Source organism: Gorilla gorilla, chromosome 7 (assembly GCF_029281585.2).
Source record: "Gorilla gorilla gorilla isolate KB3781 chromosome 7, NHGRI_mGorGor1-v2.1_pri, whole genome shotgun sequence".
Classification (NCBI taxonomy): Eukaryota; Metazoa; Chordata; class Mammalia; order Primates; family Hominidae; genus Gorilla; species Gorilla gorilla.
In genome coordinates, this window is record NC_073231.2 from 92,289,406 (window position 1) to 92,306,751 (window position 17,346).

The window sequence follows — 17,346 nt, forward strand, 5'->3', positions numbered from 1 at the left end:
ATCTTAATGCTGGTTCCTCTCTCTTTAAGGTTGTTATTATTATACATACTTAAATTTTTATCATTTACATATTCATCCCTGAAATTTTGAGCAACAAAACTAAAATCTCCATTTTATTTTATGTTATATATTTTGAAAATATTACTTTGTCTGCTGTTTGGAGAATGGATTGTAGTTGCTTAGTCTGGATTAGGCTCTGAATAAGTGTAGTCAATTGATTAGGTAATTGATTGCTTTATCATTACTTGATAGATTATTTTATTAATTTTCCCTTCTCAGTTAATGGAGAATCATCCTCATTTGCACCAACTGATAATGCGTCTGTCACGGGTACTCCAGTAGTGTCTGAAGAAAATGCCTTGTCTCCAAATTGCACTAGTACTACTGTTGAAGATCCTTCAGTTCAAGAAATACTGACTTCCTCAGAAAACAATGAATGTATTCCTTCTACCAGTGCAGAATTGGAATCTGAAGCTAGAAGTATATTAGAGCCTGACACCTCTAATTCTAGAAGTAGTTCTGCTTTTGAAGCAGCCAAATCAAGACAGCCAGATGGGTGTATGGATCCTGTACGGCAGCAGTCTGGGAATGCCAACACAGAAACCTTGCCATCAGGGTATGTTAAGCTTTTTAATGTCTGACTTGCATTTAAGTAGCAACTCTGTTAACATACGATTATTGAATGTGTGCATAAAATGTTTTCATTGTTCAGAGCTTTGAAATCTAAGTTGGGATCTGAATCATACTATTTATTTACTTGCTACAAAACAAGTACTTTTTGAAACTAAGAACAATTGCTCATCTGGTTGACATATATGTAGTACTAAGGGAAAAGAAAAAACCTGATGTTAATTAGCAAGACCCTCTTGATTTGATTCTTGGTTTATTTCTACTTTTCGTAAGAGTGACCATGATACTCCATATAATATCCTCAGTTCTCTGGCATCCTTGGTGATCTGTTTTCCAGACCTCATACTGGAGAGCAAATAGCTCTTCTTTTCCTCAGCTAATATTGAGTGCTGGGGAGTCACAAACCTTGCTGATTGGCTCTATTAAAAATGCAGTTTTTCATTGCTGGTTAGTAATTCTTAATCTCTTTTAAGTTTCTCATTATAATTATTCAACTTCCCATGATTTTCTTTAAAGAGTATTCTATATGCGTATTCCATTCGGTAATTTCTTTGACCTTTGGCACTGATAATACTAATATTAATTAATGATTAATTGTCTCTGCCTTCAAGAAGCTTATTTAGTGATTCACAGTTGTAAACGTGTACAGTATATACAATACAGTCAGAAAGTATATATGGACACGTGCTTTCCAACACAGTTTACGGTGATCAGAATGTCAACTCTTGTAGCTATTGAAACTGCACTTCTAGATGTCTCTACACTATTGTCTTCATTTTGTTACCTCAGTCACTATGTTAGTGTACCTTGGTTTTTTTTTTTGGAATTTTTTTTTTTTCTCAGTGCCCTTTACTGGCTCGTCTGATGTTGTCCACTGCTTAATTACGGTTTCAGCCTTTGGTCTTCCTTTGTGTGCTTACCCCAGTAGATCTAGCACTCTCCATTATTATTATTTTGGGGCAGAGTTTCATTCTTGTTGGCCAGGCTAGAGTGCAATGGCACGATCTTGGCTCACTGCAACTTCCGCCTCCCAGGTTCAAGTGAGTCTGCTGCCTTAGCCTCCCAAGTGGCTGGGATTAGAGGCACCCGCCACTATGCCCAGCTAATTTTTGTATTTTTAGTAGAGACGGGGTTTTTCCATGTTGGTCAGGCTGGTCTCGAACTCCTGACCTCGTGATCCGCCCGCCTTGCCTCCCAAAGTGCTGGGATTACAGGTGTGAGCCACCATGCCAGGCCAGCTCTCCATCATTTTAACTATTAAATCTATATGTTCAGGCCGGACTTTTCTCTGAGCTTATTTTCAACTGCTTTTCCCTCTTCTGTTTCCTGGAAATGTTTCAGACCCTATATTAGCTTTCCTTTCCCTCTCAAAAATCTCTTGTCCTGTGTCCCATCTTTGGTAAATTTGTCAATTATCCTAGTCTCTCATGTGCCAGTCACTGTGGCAAAGACATATAAGAAGCTGTTCTTACTGTCAAGAACCTCATCGTCTAAGTGGTGGGGGAGGGGAAGAGAAGTAAACAATCAGCCAGTATACAGTACAATTAAAGCTATGCCAGAGGTAAGTTTAGGATGCCATGACAAGGAACACATGCAGAGAAGGAATGGGAGGGGAGGAGTTACCTGTGCCGTTGACGTCAAAGAATACTTTCGAAAGCTATGACACGTCAGTGGATTCTGAAAGAAGAGGAAGAGTTAGCAAATAGTGGAGGCACGAGTGGTGAAAATTTCATTTTCAGTAGAGCCGACTGCACATTCAGATTCCTAGCACCCATGAAAATGAGTATGCTGAACCCAGGAATTATTATTTTGTTATAGTTTGAGTTCAGCATTTGAGGCAGCAAGATATATAATGCTGAAGAGAAAACAGCCCTGTGAAGAATTTTGTGTGATTTCCAAGGGTTTGGAAGTTTTTTCTGAAAACCACGAATAAGCATTAAAGAATGTAAAGCAGGGTAGTGGCATAATCCTCTTTGCTTTTATTAAGATCATTTTTGCAGTGGTATAGACAGCTGAGGAGTTAAGGAGTTGGGATAGCAGCCAGGCTGTTTTATAAATGAGGGAAGCCGGCATTCCAGTTCAAAACAGTAAGTACATAAACCTAATTCTGTTGAGACCAGATAAATGCTTCAGCAGACTTGTTGTCACCACTTATGATCTTTGTATTAGAATTTTGCAGTAATCTATATGTGTTTTTCAAATTGTAGAGTGCAACCCGTTAATAGGTTATGACCAGCATTTGAACACATAATGAAATAAAGAAATATAGGCGAGAATAGGAAATATTGGAAGATGTTAAATGTAGTTAGAATAAGCATTGTTTCCTGAAAGTTTGTTTTTCTGTGTGTGTATGTGTGTATGTGTGTGTATGTAAGTAAAATCAGTAGATAAGTAGCAATCTGGTATACACAGAGATATTTCTATGAAACACACTTCTTACTGTGTAAACTGTGGTCAAAAAAAGTTTAAAAGCCACTAATCCGGGGAGAAATTAAGAGAGCCTGAAGTGAGGTAAATGCTAATATTTTAGGTTGACATAAGATGGGTCTTGATAATAAGTTGTGGGGAGATAGAATAGAAAAAGAGTGGAACCAAGGTGGATTCTTCTGGCATACAGAGCACCAGGCTGTGTAACCCTTTGAGTCAGCAGTTTTCAACTCCACTTCATCTTCCCTCTTTGCTTAAAAATCTTACCTTAGTTCCTGTATTTTCTTTTGTTTGGTAACTTACTGAGTCATTTAGCTAACAACAGGATAGGACTATGGGTGCCTCAATCCTGTTGATTGTAATGTACAGCCAAGTTGAGAACTGCTACTTCAAGTTCTTTTGTTAACCCTTTACTCTCCACATTTTTTTAATTCACTTTATATAGAGATATGTAGATGAAATAAAAAAATTCTGTGTATCAAAATCTAATTTAAAGTATGCGTCAGTGAAAAATTGGACAGTGTATTAATATTGAGTACTTTTCAGAGAGATTAAAAATACATTCTGAATTCCCCCCCCACCCCTCCACCCCCGCCCCTAAATAGTGATTAGGCAACTGGGTCGTGGCATATTTGACTGAAATAATGATAGAATGTTGGACTTAGGGTAGGAGAGTGAAGAGAAAGTGTTCTGTATTTTGTAGGGCATCCAGTTGATATATGTACCTCATGCCGTATACCAAGGAGGCAGTTATATGTACAGTTCCAGAACTGAAGAAGAATATTCTAGCCTGGAGATAACATTTGAGTGTTATGCCAAGCACAATTTTGCCTAAAGACCTTTGCATGTGCTCTTTTATGTATTCTCAAATATACTCAGGTTTTGTTAAAATGTTACCTCATTCCAGAGGTGTTTTTTGAGTCTCCTGTCCAAATCAAGCCAGTTTCCCCACATTTCCGTACCCTGCTTTGTTTTCCCCAACATTTTATGTTGAAAATTTACAAATGTACAGAAAATTATAATTTTGCAGTGAAAACCCATACACTTCCCACTAGATTTTACAATTGACCCTTTATTGTGCTTGCCTTATCTCATCTCTTCATCTCTTCATCCATCTGATTTTTAGTGCATTTCAATGAGTTGCAGACATCAATATGTTTTGCCCCTCAGCACTTCAGCTTGCAAATCATTAACTGGAATTCAGTATGTTTTAAAATTTTTTTAGATAAAGATGACAAAGAAAGAAAAACACGAGTCTTGAATGTACCATTTTGATGAATTTTGGCAAATGCGTATGTCTGTGTAACTCAAATCTTTATCGAGATACAGAACATTAATATCACCCTAGAAAGTTGTGATTCTGAGGCAATCACTATTCTAGTTTTTTCTACTATAGATTAATTTTCCCTGCTGTAGAACTTACTATAGATGGAGTGTGAACTCTTTTGAGTAGGCTTCTTCTAATCAACATGATGTAACCTTTATTATTTTTCTAGCACTTAAATTATGTGACACACAGTGTTATTATCTGTTGTCTCTCCACTAGACTGAAGGGAGATTTTATTTTGTCTATTTCTATATTCTTCGTGCTCAAAACTATGCCTACCGTATAGCAGCCACTCAATAAATATTTGTTAAATAAGTGAATTTGTGCTACATTAAATGATTTAGAATGACTGAGCAATTGGGCAAAAGCTCTGGCTGGTAAATGCCTGTGGAAGAAATGGTTAACAAGGTCAAAAGCCACTGAAAAATTCTAGGAATATAAGAACTGAAAGGCACTCATTGAACTTAATTACAAAGAGTTTATTTATTGTTGACCTATGACAGAGTGTGGTTTCAGGGAAATAATAAGAGCTGTATTCAAATTGCTGTGAGTTGGGAGTGAATGAGAGGGGAGGAAGTGTGATAGAGGACTCTTTGGAAGCATGTGAACTAATGTAGAAAACTCTGTGAAGACAAAGGGAAGGAGGAATGTTTGAAAGAAGTGAGCAAGAGGACATACAGAACTGAGGGGTAGATTGTTTTGTAAAATGGAAGAGACTGACAGGTTGATCTGCTGATGCAGTAGGTCAGTGGAGGGAGAGATTGGCCAATACTAGACAGAAAGAGGATTAACTCTGGGATTGTGGTTATGACAAGGCAGCAGTCTTACTGCCAACCCCTGTTATATAAGTTTGAAGCCAGCAGTTGCCCAGTCGGTCACCAAATTTTATTATTTTTATTGTAATATATTTTTCAAAATTCTTCCACATTTCTTTTTTTTTTTTAAGCAAAGTCTTTGTTCAGTACTAGGTTTTGAAAATTTGTATATCATGTTTTAGTGAGACAGAGAGACCATACCTAAACACTAGGCAGAAGAGGGTTATGGTTGAAGGTGAAGTGTGGCAGTTATAAATTAGAGTTCTATTGAGAATTCTCATTAATCAGTAATTTGGTAATTTGCACCTATTTGAGGGGTGTTCATGAATTTTCACTACGGGATTATCTGGTCTCTGGGCAAATCCAGCCCACTACTTTTATAGGTACAGCTCTAGCAGGCTGTCACTGTGAGTCATGGAGACAAAGCCAGAGCAGCCCCCTTTGCCCCTGTACCACTTCCCCCTGAAAGTACCTTCCTCCCTTGCTGCCCAAGGCCTGCTCTGGTCACCACCACATTCTGGGGACTCACTTTTGGCAGCTACCAGGTCCCAAGCCATGGACACATACCCTGGGAGTGACATCTCAGCACGGTGACACCTCGTGGGCCAGCTGCCAGGGGAGGAGAGAAGGGCACACACAGGGATTCAGGAGTCCCTGGGGCAGACAGTGAAATTGGCCAGGCTGCTCTCTTGTGGACCAGGAACTCTGTGTTCTGAGAATGTTGTCAGCAGCGGGAACTGGGTACACAACATACCCACAACCCGGGATGCCCCAGCACAAGCAGAGAGGGTGGAGCAGGGCAGGAGTCTCTTTTTATGTAAGTACCTACATAATCGTCTTGATTATACCTTTGGTTCACAAAGCCTAAGATATTTACCATCTGGCTCTTTGTAGAAATTTGCCTACTCCTTATCTAGTGCATTATAGATCTAATAAAGTGCATTCTAGAAAATGCACTTTAGAAGATTAGAAATAAGATAACCGAAAGCAGTTCTGAATATAATGTTCTGTGTAGCAAGAAATTTAGTTTGAGAAAGACAAATTCTATTTAGAACAAACACACTGAAATCTGGAAGTGATCTAAAAGATCAGTGACTAGCATTGTGCTTGGAATGTAAGTGCTTACTGAATATTTGTAGATGGTAAGTTAGAAATACTTGAAGTTAACTCAGGATAAAACAGAAAAGGGCTTCATAGCCCATTGTATGGATGGAGGGCTTGATTGTGTTTATTTTTCCCCCAATTTTAAAACTGTTTCTGATTACAAAATTAAGACATGACCAAATACAATATTTAAGTCATATAGAAATATTAATAGTTCTTAAGCTCACCACTGAGAGTGGTGTCTATATATATTATTCCAGTAGCAAATATTTGAGAGCCTTGTTCTAGGCGTGTGCAGCAGGGCAGGAGAGCTCAAGGCTCTGTTATGTAGCACCTGTTGTGTAAAGCTTGTATTTCAGTGGGAAGACAAACAGTGGCCTTATGTAAAAAAACTCATTGAGTAATGTCCGATAGTGACAAGTTCTATGAAACAAGATAAAAGTGGATGAAGAGGCTAGAGAGTAGCTATATAAATTATTATTTTGCATAAAATCTTTTCATAAATAGAATCATACTGTATATAGTTTTTCAGTTGCTTTTAAAAAAAAACTTAGTCATATTTCCAAATCAGTACAAGTAAATTCACACATTGACCAAATATTTAATCGACAAATATTTATTAAACTCCTTGTCTGTGTGGCAGGCTCTGTGCTAGGTGCTGTTAGTATACTGATTTGCAAAACAGATGAAGGCCCAAACTTTGTGGAGCGTATGGACTAATATATAGGTCTCCCTTAATTCTTTTGAATCGTTTGTAGCGTTTCCTTGTGTATTATTTATTGCTATATAATAAATTACCCCAGAACTTATCTCACACAGTTTCTGAGCATCAAGAATCAGGAAGTGCATTAGCTGGGTGCTTCTACTTGGGGTTCTCATGAGGTTGCCATCAAGCTGTTGGTGGGGGCTGCAGTCATTTGGAGAATGATTAAGTGCACCTCACTTAGCAAACCCAAGAGAGCTGGATTCTGGCCTGTCAGTGGGAAAAGCTCAGAATATGCATTGGCAGCATTGGATGCCTTTGGAAGTGGTAGTGAAGGTGACACTGTAAATGACAAGATTGAATGTTTGAGAAACCCTAATTCCCTTCCCTGCAGCCAGAACTTCTGCTCTGCCTAGGGGTTTTCTCACTGGAGATACTTGACGCTTGGGAACACCAGGCACATTGGAGGTCAGAGATACTGTCCTAAATCAGCAGACGTAAGTGAGCCTTTGAAAGGTTAGTAAGTGAAGAAGGTTGTAAAGTAAATTTTCGAGTACACACCCAACACAGATCCCAGAATATTGACAACCAGGATTTTACCTCCTCAACCAGGAGACTAACAGTATCTTCTATTGAAGACCTCTCCAAAACACTGAAAATACTAATATAGATTGTTCTCTAACAAAACAGTCCCATTATTATCACTCTTTAATTAATCCACAATCCACAAGCCCCACCCAGGCACATAAAACTCCCAGTCAGTTTTCAGTGCCCTTCTCATTAGATATCTGAAGGAAACCTCTTAATTTGAAAGATAGAGATCAAAAAAACAACCTAGAAAATACTGTTTTAAGATATCAGACTAGGGCTGGGCGCGGTGGCTCCCGTCTGTAATCCTAGCACTTTGGGAGGCCTGGGCGCGCAGATCACGAGGTCAGGAGTTCGAGACCAGCTTGGCCAATATGGTAAAACCCTGTCTCTACTAAAAATACAAAAATTAGCCAGGCATGGTGGCACGCGCCTGTAGTCCCAGCTACTCAGAAGGCTGAGGCAGAAGAATCGCTTGAACCTGGGAGACGGAGGTTGCAGTGAGCTGAGATCACACCACTGCAGTCCAGCCTGGATGACAGAGCGAGATTCCATCTCAAAAAACAAAAAAAAGATAACAGACTATTTTAATATTCTCTGAGGGATAAAAGTAGATACGACATACATACAACAAGAACCCAATGCTATAAAAATGGAATACTCAAAGGACTAGAAAACTCTTGGAAATTTAATTCAGTGTGAAATTTGACTGATAAAGGTAAAGAAATTTGCCAGACAGTAACACATAAGGACCAGTTCAGACAGTCTGATAAGAAAAGTTCTAGAAAGAGAGAAAATGGGAGGAAGTCCTTAACAAAATAACAAACACAAATTTCTTTATTGAAGAATAAACACAAATTTCTTAATTGAAAAGACTCACTAAAAATCCAGGATGATAAATGAAAACAGATCTATTTTAAGACAATTTGTTGTGAAAATTTTAGTACGTTGGGGCCAATTAAATTCTAAATATTTTCAGCGATTGAAAAAGCAGGTTTCATAATAATCAGAATGGCATCAGATTTCCTAGAATCAACACGAAAAGCTAGAAGACAGTGGAAGAGAGTGGGTCCATGCCTTAAATGCTGAAGGAAATTATGCCCAACATATAATTCTGTATCCAGCCACACTGTTTAGTGTTTGCATAGAATAAATACATTTTTCCGTATCCTAGGTTTCACTTCTTATGTCTTCTTTCTTAGAAAGCTACTAGGACTTGTGTTTTCCCAAAACTGGGTAGTGAAAGTAAAAGACGTTGGAGGCAGGAATTAGAGGGTCTGCTAGGAGAGGAGTGAAAGGAATGCCTCACAATGGTAAAGGAAAGCCCAAACTGGCCTCAGACAGCACTCACTCTAGACTAGAAGCTAATCAGAAGGCAGGTGCAATCATAGAACAGCTAATGAGCTTGAACGTTTTAAGAGGAGATTTATGCAACTGGAAAAGTATTTGGGGTTTAACGATAAGAATGTAGACAATAAGCAAATGGAAGTGGAGATAATTTTTCTAGCTAATAGTATTTTTTTAAAAAAGAAATTGGGGTATGTTCCCTGGCTCAGCTGTGGGGAGAGTTTACATAGTCATAATGATAACTGTAAGGGAAGGTACAACATATGTGTATATTTGGAATGGTTGGGAGGAGGGTAAGTGTAGATGTGTATGTGTGCAGGAAAGAGACCTGCAGCTTCACCTTTCCTAATAAAAAGTCAATACATTATGTTTTGAAATTAAACAAATCACAATAAGTCAAGGAAGTTAATAAGTAAAAGAAGTAAATACCAAAAAAAATGGACTGAAACAGTTGAAAATGTTGCCTTGGGGAGTGGAAAATGAGTGAAAGAGACAGTAGGTACTGTTGTTTTTTGCAATAAATCTCACAGATTGTATGACTCTGTTTAAACTATGTGAAGGTATATATAATTATATAGCTATGAAGGTATATTTTAAACTATCTGAAAGTATATGTAATTTTGATAAAAAATTAAAGCTAAATTAAAAATAGTAAAGGATATTTGTGAAGAAACAGTTGAAACCAGGAAATTTTGCTGTAGGACAGCAATAAAAATTCAAGGACTGCTTATGGGAATTATTACCTAAAAATAGCAAAAGTGAAACTTGATCAGGTTTTTAGGTATTCATTTGGTTTTGGTAGTTAAGCTTTCATACAGAATAGCCCATTGTTACATGTTAGACATATTCCTGACAGGCCTTTAAAATGAAATTTTGTATTTAACTCCTTCTTTCCCATGAGCTTTTTATATAAACAAATAAAGTAAATCATAACTTTCAGATTGTCTGATTTTAGTGAAATGCTTTATAAGAAATATCTAAGTTTTTACAGTACTGAATATCATGAGTGTTCCAGTGTAGGATATAATAGGCAAGTTTAATAATTTTTGTGATCCCGAGTCAGTTCTGAACTTGGGAATCTTTATTGTTTATGGTTACTACTTAAGCATTTTGTGACTTAGGTTTGTTAGATGCAGACTAAACAATTTTTTTAATTTTTTGTGTGCATTTGTCATTTTAAGTATGTACGTGTTTATGGGTGCAAACTAGGGAGTAGTTTCAGTATATATGGTTATCGTGTATAAAAATAATTTAAAGAAAATAAGCACTCTTAATAAAAAAATAAATTTAATTGGGTTCTTTTTTGGGGGGGGTTCTCCCAGATTGATTTAATATTTGAAAATAGGCCGGGCATGGTGGCTCACGCCTGTAATCCCAGCACTTTGGGAGGCCGAGGCGGAAGGATCATGAGGTCAGCAGATCGAGACCATCCTGGCTAACACGGTGAAATCCCGTCTCTACTACAAATACAAAAAATTAGCTGGGCGTGGTGGCTGGCGCCTATAGTCCCAGCTACTTGGGAGGCTGAGACAGGAGAATGGTGTGAACCCGGGAGGCAGAGCTTACATGAGCCAAGATTGCGCCACTGCATTCCAGCCTGGGGGACAGAGCAAGACTCCATCTCAAAAGAAAAAAAAATTTTTTTGAAAATATAAATTTACCATATTAACAAATAATCAGGAAAAGCTATTTGATCCTCTCTCAAAATATTGCAGATGGGGAAGGGAGGTAGAAGGGAAGAGTGCTGGATTCTTTATGGGAGATCCTTGAGCCTCCCTCTTGGTGTAGGACAACTTATCAAAACTCACCATTCCAAGTTAGGGCTTCTTGATAAGCACTCACATTTAAAAACAGAATCTTTTATTGTGAAACATCACACATACACAGAAAAGTACTTTCCTTCAAAATATATAGATGAAACTGATTTATCACAAAATACACATTTGTAACCATCACACAAGTCAAGAAAGAGAACGTTGACAGCACCCCAGGAATACTCTCTCATGTCGCTTCCGAAACACTGCCTTCTCGAGTTCTTGTGTTTAAGAAAAAGGAAAATATTTTCTGGCTATTCTATTTTAAAATTGAAAACTAGTGTCTTAAACTCAGAAGTACCAGTTTGTATTTATTTATTTATATTTTATTTTATTTTATATTTTTAAGACAGAGTCTTGCCCTGTCACCCAGGCTGGAGTGCGGTGCAATCTTGGCTCACTGCAACCTCCACCTCCTGGGTTCAAGCAGTTATCGTGCGTCAGCATCCCGAGTAGCTTGGATTACAGGAGTGTGTGCCACCATGGCTGGCTAATTTTTTTTTTTTTTTTTTGGGATTTTTAGTAGAGATGGGGTTTCTCCATGTTGGTCAGGCTGGTCTTGAGCTCCTGACCTCAGGTGATTCACCCTCCTTAGCCTCCCAAAGTGCTGGGGTTACAGGTGTGAGCCACCATGCCCGGCCCACCAGTTTTTATTTTTAAAAATTATTCTTCTTTACCATATTAAGAAGACTGAAGAGAAATTAACAGGAATCACAGAAGAAAAAACGAGAATGGGAGAAACAAGAGATTGAGAGTCTTCAAAATAGAATAGGAAAAAGATAAAAACGTTATTTCCATAAATTCAGAGACCTACCAAAACCAAAACCAAAATTAGGATAGATATGCACAAAGAAAAGATACTGTGCACACAGATGAAAGAATTTTCATGGGGCAGTATCACCACATATTTCTTTAAGGCGATTTCTGCTAAAAATCTTTTAGATGGGTACTTTTGAAATTATCGCAAAATCAGTATATTATTTCATAGACACTTTGTGCCTTGGATTTAATATTAAGCTGAAGTTTTCTTCATTCTTTTTTTTTTTTTTTTTGGAAACTGAAAACTAGTGTTTATTGAATACCTAAAATATATTCAGACAAAAATAGACTAGAACTAATTAGCATAATTATTGTAATCCTAGATAAATATCAAATGTCAGAAAAAGGGTAATTTTTATTTGTATTTATTTATTTATTTATTTATTTTTTTAATCATTCTTGGGTGTTTCTCGCAGAGGGGGATTTGGCAGGGTCATAGGACAATAGTGGAGGGAAGGTCAGCAGATAAACAAGTGAACAAAGGTCTCTGGTTTTCCTAGGCAGAGGACCCTGTGGCCTTCCACAGTGTTTGTGTCCCTGGGTACTTGAGATTAGGGAGTGGTGATGACTCTTAAGGAGCATGCTGCCTTCAAGCATCTGTTTAACAAAGCACATCTTGCACTGCCCTTAATCCATTTAACCCTGAGAGGACACAGCACATGTTTCAGAGAGCACAGGGTTGGGGGCAAGGTCATAGATCAACAGCATCCCAAGGCAGAAGAGTCTTTCTTAGTACAGAACAAAATGGAGTCTCCTATGTCTACTTCTTTCTACACAGACACAGCAACAATCTGATTTCTCTATCTTTTCCCCACATTTCCCCCTTTTCTATTCCACAAAACAGCCATCATCATCATGGCCCGTTCTCAATGAGCTGTTCGGTACACCTCCCAGACGGGGTGGCGGCCGGGCAGAGGGGCTCCTCACTTCCCAGAAGGGGCAGCCGGGCAGAGGCGCCCCCCACCTCCCGGACGGGGCGGCGGCCGGGCAGAGGTGCCCCCCACCTCCCTCCCGGACGGGGCGGCTGGCCGGGCGGGGGCTGCCCCCCACCTCCCTCCCTGACGGGGCGGCTGGCCGGGCGGGGGCTGCCGCCCACCTCCCTCCCAGACGGGGCGGCTGCCGGGCGGAGACGCTCCTCACTTCCCAGATGGGGCGGCTGCCGGGCAGAGGGGCTCCTCACTTCTCAGACGGGGCGGCTGCCGGGCAGAGGGGCTCCTCACTTCTCAGATGGGTCGGCCGGGCAGAGATGCTCCTCACCTCCCAGACGGGGTCACGGCTGGGCAGAGGCGCTCCTCACATCCCAGATGGGGCAGCGGGGCAGAGGCGCTCCCCACATCTCAGATGATGGGCGGCTGGGCAGAGACGCTCCTCACTTCCTAGACGGGATGGTGGCCGGGAAGAGGCGCTCCTCACTTCCCAGACTGGGCAGCCGGGCAGAAGGGCTCCTCACATCCCAGACGATGGGCGGCCGGGCAGAGACGCTCCTCACTTCCTAGACGGGATGGTGGCCGGGCAGAGGCTGCAATCTTGGCACTTTGGGAGGCCAAGACAGGCGGCTGGGAGGTGGAGGTTGTAGCTAGCCGAGATCACGCCACTGCACTCCAGCCTGGGCAACATTGAGCACTGAGTGAACGAGACTCCGTCTGCAATCCCGGCACCTCGGGAGGCCAAGGCTGGCAGATCACTTGCGGTTAGGAGCTGGAGACCAGCCCGGCCAACACAGCGAAACCCCGTCTCCACCAAAAAAATACGAAAACCAGTCAGGCGTGGAGGCGCGCGCCTTCAATCGCAGGCACTCGGCAGGCTGAGGCAGGAGAATCAGGCAGGGAGGTTGCAGTGAGCCGAGATGGCAGTAGTACAGTCCAGCTTCCGCTCGGCATCAGAGGGAGAGCGTGGAAAGAGAGGGAGAGGGAGACCGTGGGGAGAGGGAGAGGGAGGGGGAGGGGAGGGGGAGGGGGAGGGGAGGGGGAGGGGGAGGGGAGGGGAGAGGGAGAGGTTTCTTCATTCTTGATTCAATTTCTGTTTTCTGATAATTTGGAATTCTATAAGTAACTTTTTAAAATGTGGGGTATTCTCTTCCTTTTCTGCTAACTATACTTTTTGAGTTTCCAATACTGTAATAAAAAGGGAATAATTGGCGTGGTAGTGGGTGCCTGTAGTCCCAGCTACTCGGGAGGCTGAGGCAGGAGAATGGCGTGAACCCGGGAGGTGGAGCTTGCAGTGAGCCGAGATCGTGCCACTGCACTCCAGCCTGGGCGACAAAGCAAGACTCCGTCTCAAAAAAAAAAAAAAAAAAAAAAGGGAATAATTAAGAGGTTAAAAAAGTACTAATAATTGAGAAAATGAACACTTATGTATATATATATATAATAGCCTTTATATATATAGCTGTGTGTGTGTATAGTCTTTTAATGTAAAGCTTATCTGTAATTTTTCTGATTATAAGGAAGAGTCATTTTTAAGATTGTCCTAGTGTGTTGTCTCTTAACTGTTATTTTTGTATTTTTATTAAAGGTGGGAACAAAGAAAAGATCCTCATGGTAGAACCTATTATGTGGATCATAATACTCGAACTACCACATGGGAGAGACCACAACCTTTACCTCCAGGGTAATATAGCACTCTTTATGCATCTGTAATTATATTTTATCACACATGTGGTTTTTAAATTTATTTAGTACAGCGTAATTTGATTCTTTCATTCTGCATATATTCAATTTCTTTACATTTCCTTATATAAATAATGAATGTTCAGTCAATGAGATTAGATAATCTGTAGGGCTTCCTCAAGAGACTGTCAAGCATTGGCATGAGTTACTGAGAGAAGTTGCAAAATTTGGTCAGTTGTCAGTCCTTCTTTGTAATTTTTTTAAGGAAAGAAAGGTAGTATTTAGGACAGTTTATATGTATGGTTCTCCATGGATAGTGATCTAAACTATGTTATTTCATAAGATTTAATTACTTAAATATTAAATGACTTAAAGGCCCAAATGATTTAATGACTTAAAGGCCCAAAACTATGATCTACAAAGATTGCCATGAGTGAACTTATACCTAAAACTGTAGAAGGTTTTAAATTAATAAGGTTTTTATTACATACTAAAATTCATGCTATTAGGCTGTCATTCAAGGCCATTCACAAATGAGTCTTCCTTTACCTTTGTATTCTTTCATAACTGTCTACATAACTGCACTGATAGCTGGTCGAATTGTACTGTTTGCATTCATTTACTCACACATTCTATGTGTACCTGGAATATATTTCTTACATACTCAGATTTCCCTTCCAGATTCAATTTAAAGCCCACCATTTTAAAACACATTCAAAATCTAGAAAATTCAAGGCAGAGAAATGTTATTTTTGTGGGATATTTCTCTTTTATGGAATAAAGCACTCAGGCCTTGACTCTACAGTATTAAATGAGAACGTATTGGAAAACATGGCGCCAATATTGCAATACAGCAAACCATGAAGTTCATTTTAACTATGACAAGATCATCAAGTTATAGTCATTCATTTAGCCCATTCATTGAGTGCCATGACTTGGGGTTTATTTCACTGAAACTGTTGTCCAAAAATTAGGCAGAGGTTGTCTTTAATTTCATCTTTAGCGTCTATTATTCTCTTTGTGACCCCATTGTGTTTTTAGTAATAAGTTTAAGGAATTTATAATTGGTTGCTGAAAGGAGTTTACAATCATTTTATAAATTAATGACAAAAATTGGTTTAATAGATCCTACATGTGTAGAACAGGTGGGAGTTGGAGTGAATCCTGGAGGATAAGTAGAATTCTGGTTGGTAGAGAAATAGAGAAGGGTATTCTGTGAGGCAAAGGGGAAACAAAATTCACTCATGACACCCTTGGAACCAGCAAATAGTTGGTTAGACTCTCACATGAGACCCTTGTAGGATCTCAGGGAAATGAGGCTGAAAATGTGGACAATTCATTTTTATGCCATGCCAGTGAGCCATCATGGGTGGAATGACATGGAGTCCACCTGTGTTTCAGGAAGAAAATTGGCAGCAATATAATGGCAGGAAGGTGAGTTAAAAAGTAATAAAAAGAGTTCAGTTAACTCATTCTGAACATGGGCATTGGCTATAGAGCAGATTGCTTGGTATACAGCAAGCACTGTCAGTAAATGCTTATCAAAGAAAGAAGGAGAGGCCGGGCATGGTGGCTCATGCCTGTAATCCCCACACTTTGGGAGGCCAAGAGGTGGGAGGATCACCTGAGGTCAGGAGTTCGAGACCATCCTGGCCAACGTGGTGAAACCCCCATCTCTACTAAAAATACAAAAAATTAGCTGGGCATGGTGGTCTGTGCCTGTAATCCCAGCTACCCAGGAGGCTGAGGCAGGAAAATCACTTGAACCTGGGAGGCAGAGGTTGCAGTGAGCCGAGATCACACCATTGCACTTCAGCCTGGGTGACAAGAGTGAAACACCATCTCAAAAAAGAAAAAAGAGGGAGAAAGGATAGCCAGATTGATACTAAAACTGTTCATTCAGTGGCCTCTTTTTAGACAGTCTTTAGAAATTATATTAGGGCTAATGCTTTCCCTCCCCTTAAGGGGCTTAAAACCTCGATGATGTGTTGATAGCTGCAGCAAACGACCATGGCACATGTATACCTGTGTAACAAACCAGCATGTTCTACACGTGTATCCCAGAACTTAAAGTAAAATTAAAAAAAAAAGAAAATAAGCAAACTCTTGTAGTGCAGGACTAAACATTACAGTGATTAAAGGAAAAAAAAAGATATTAATGGTAGAATGGGAAGGTAATTCAGGTAAAATAAATAGTTCATAGTTTTATATGTTTTAGTTATTTTTGAGTGAAGTAATAACTGCTTTTCATTTTCTTATATTGAGAGATTATTGTTTATTATTGTTTACTTGTGGTAGTTGGGAAAGAAGAGTTGATGATCGTAGAAGAGTTTATTATGTGGATCATAACACCAGAACAACAACGTGGCAGCGGCCTACCATGGAATCTGTCCGAAATTTTGAACAGTGGCAATCTCAGCGGAACCAATTGCAGGGAGCTATGCAACAGTTTAACCAACGATACCTCTATTCGGTAATTAGCAAATTTTAAGATGTTAACATAACTTCCTCCCTCAGGTGTTTCTTTTTTTTTTTTTTTTTTTTTTTTTTGCTATCCCTTGACCATAATCACATATCTATTTTGGTGATTTTTAGAAATGGTATAGACTGTGTTACAAGATATTTTTTAGTTAATCTTTAATAAATAGTGTTTCTGATATATATAAGCACTTTATAATATTTTAAAATATTCTAGTTTACTAACATAACTTATACATTAAGTTTTATATCCTAAGGGGTAGTTTCATAAATGCATTTCTTAATAAAATAATATTTTTACTAATTTTCAATCCTCCACTTTTATAATTTTGTTTGCTTTCAACAAAACCAGTTACTTTATTATTTTACTTAGAGCCAGTCTTGCAGTATGCTACCTATTCTGATTCTCTTCCCAGATTCTAAGAAGCAACACTCATCTGTTTTGCTCCATCAAAGATATTTCTAGAACTCGAAAGTTTTATCCAAAAAATCTAATGCTGTCTGAAAATGTGACCAATTGGTGATTTACTTATTGCCATAAGCAAACATCCGTGAGAGGAGTGGAAAAAACAAAACAAAACTCCTCTGATAAATGGTGTGATCATAGGAGGTAGAAAAGATAAATTTTAAGTACTGGACAACTACAGATAGTGTTTTGAGGCAACTTGAAGAAACCTAAAATATA

General features: G+C 39.3%; 1 protein-coding gene across 7 annotated transcripts in view; it reads left to right on the top strand.

Annotated features, from left to right (window-relative positions):
• WWP1 (WW domain containing E3 ubiquitin protein ligase 1) overlaps nucleotides 1–17,346 on the top strand; it is a 125,056-nt gene that overhangs the window by 68,012 nt on the left and 39,698 nt on the right. For all 7 annotated transcript variants that reach the window (XM_031013666.3, XM_031013667.3, XM_055349235.2 and 4 more), the window contains 3 exons: nucleotides 280–616; nucleotides 14,089–14,184; nucleotides 16,482–16,656. In XM_031013666.3, the coding sequence (XP_030869526.3) occupies nucleotides 280–616; nucleotides 14,089–14,184; nucleotides 16,482–16,656 (608 nt within the window). The remainder of the gene's footprint in view (nucleotides 1–279; nucleotides 617–14,088; nucleotides 14,185–16,481; nucleotides 16,657–17,346) is intronic.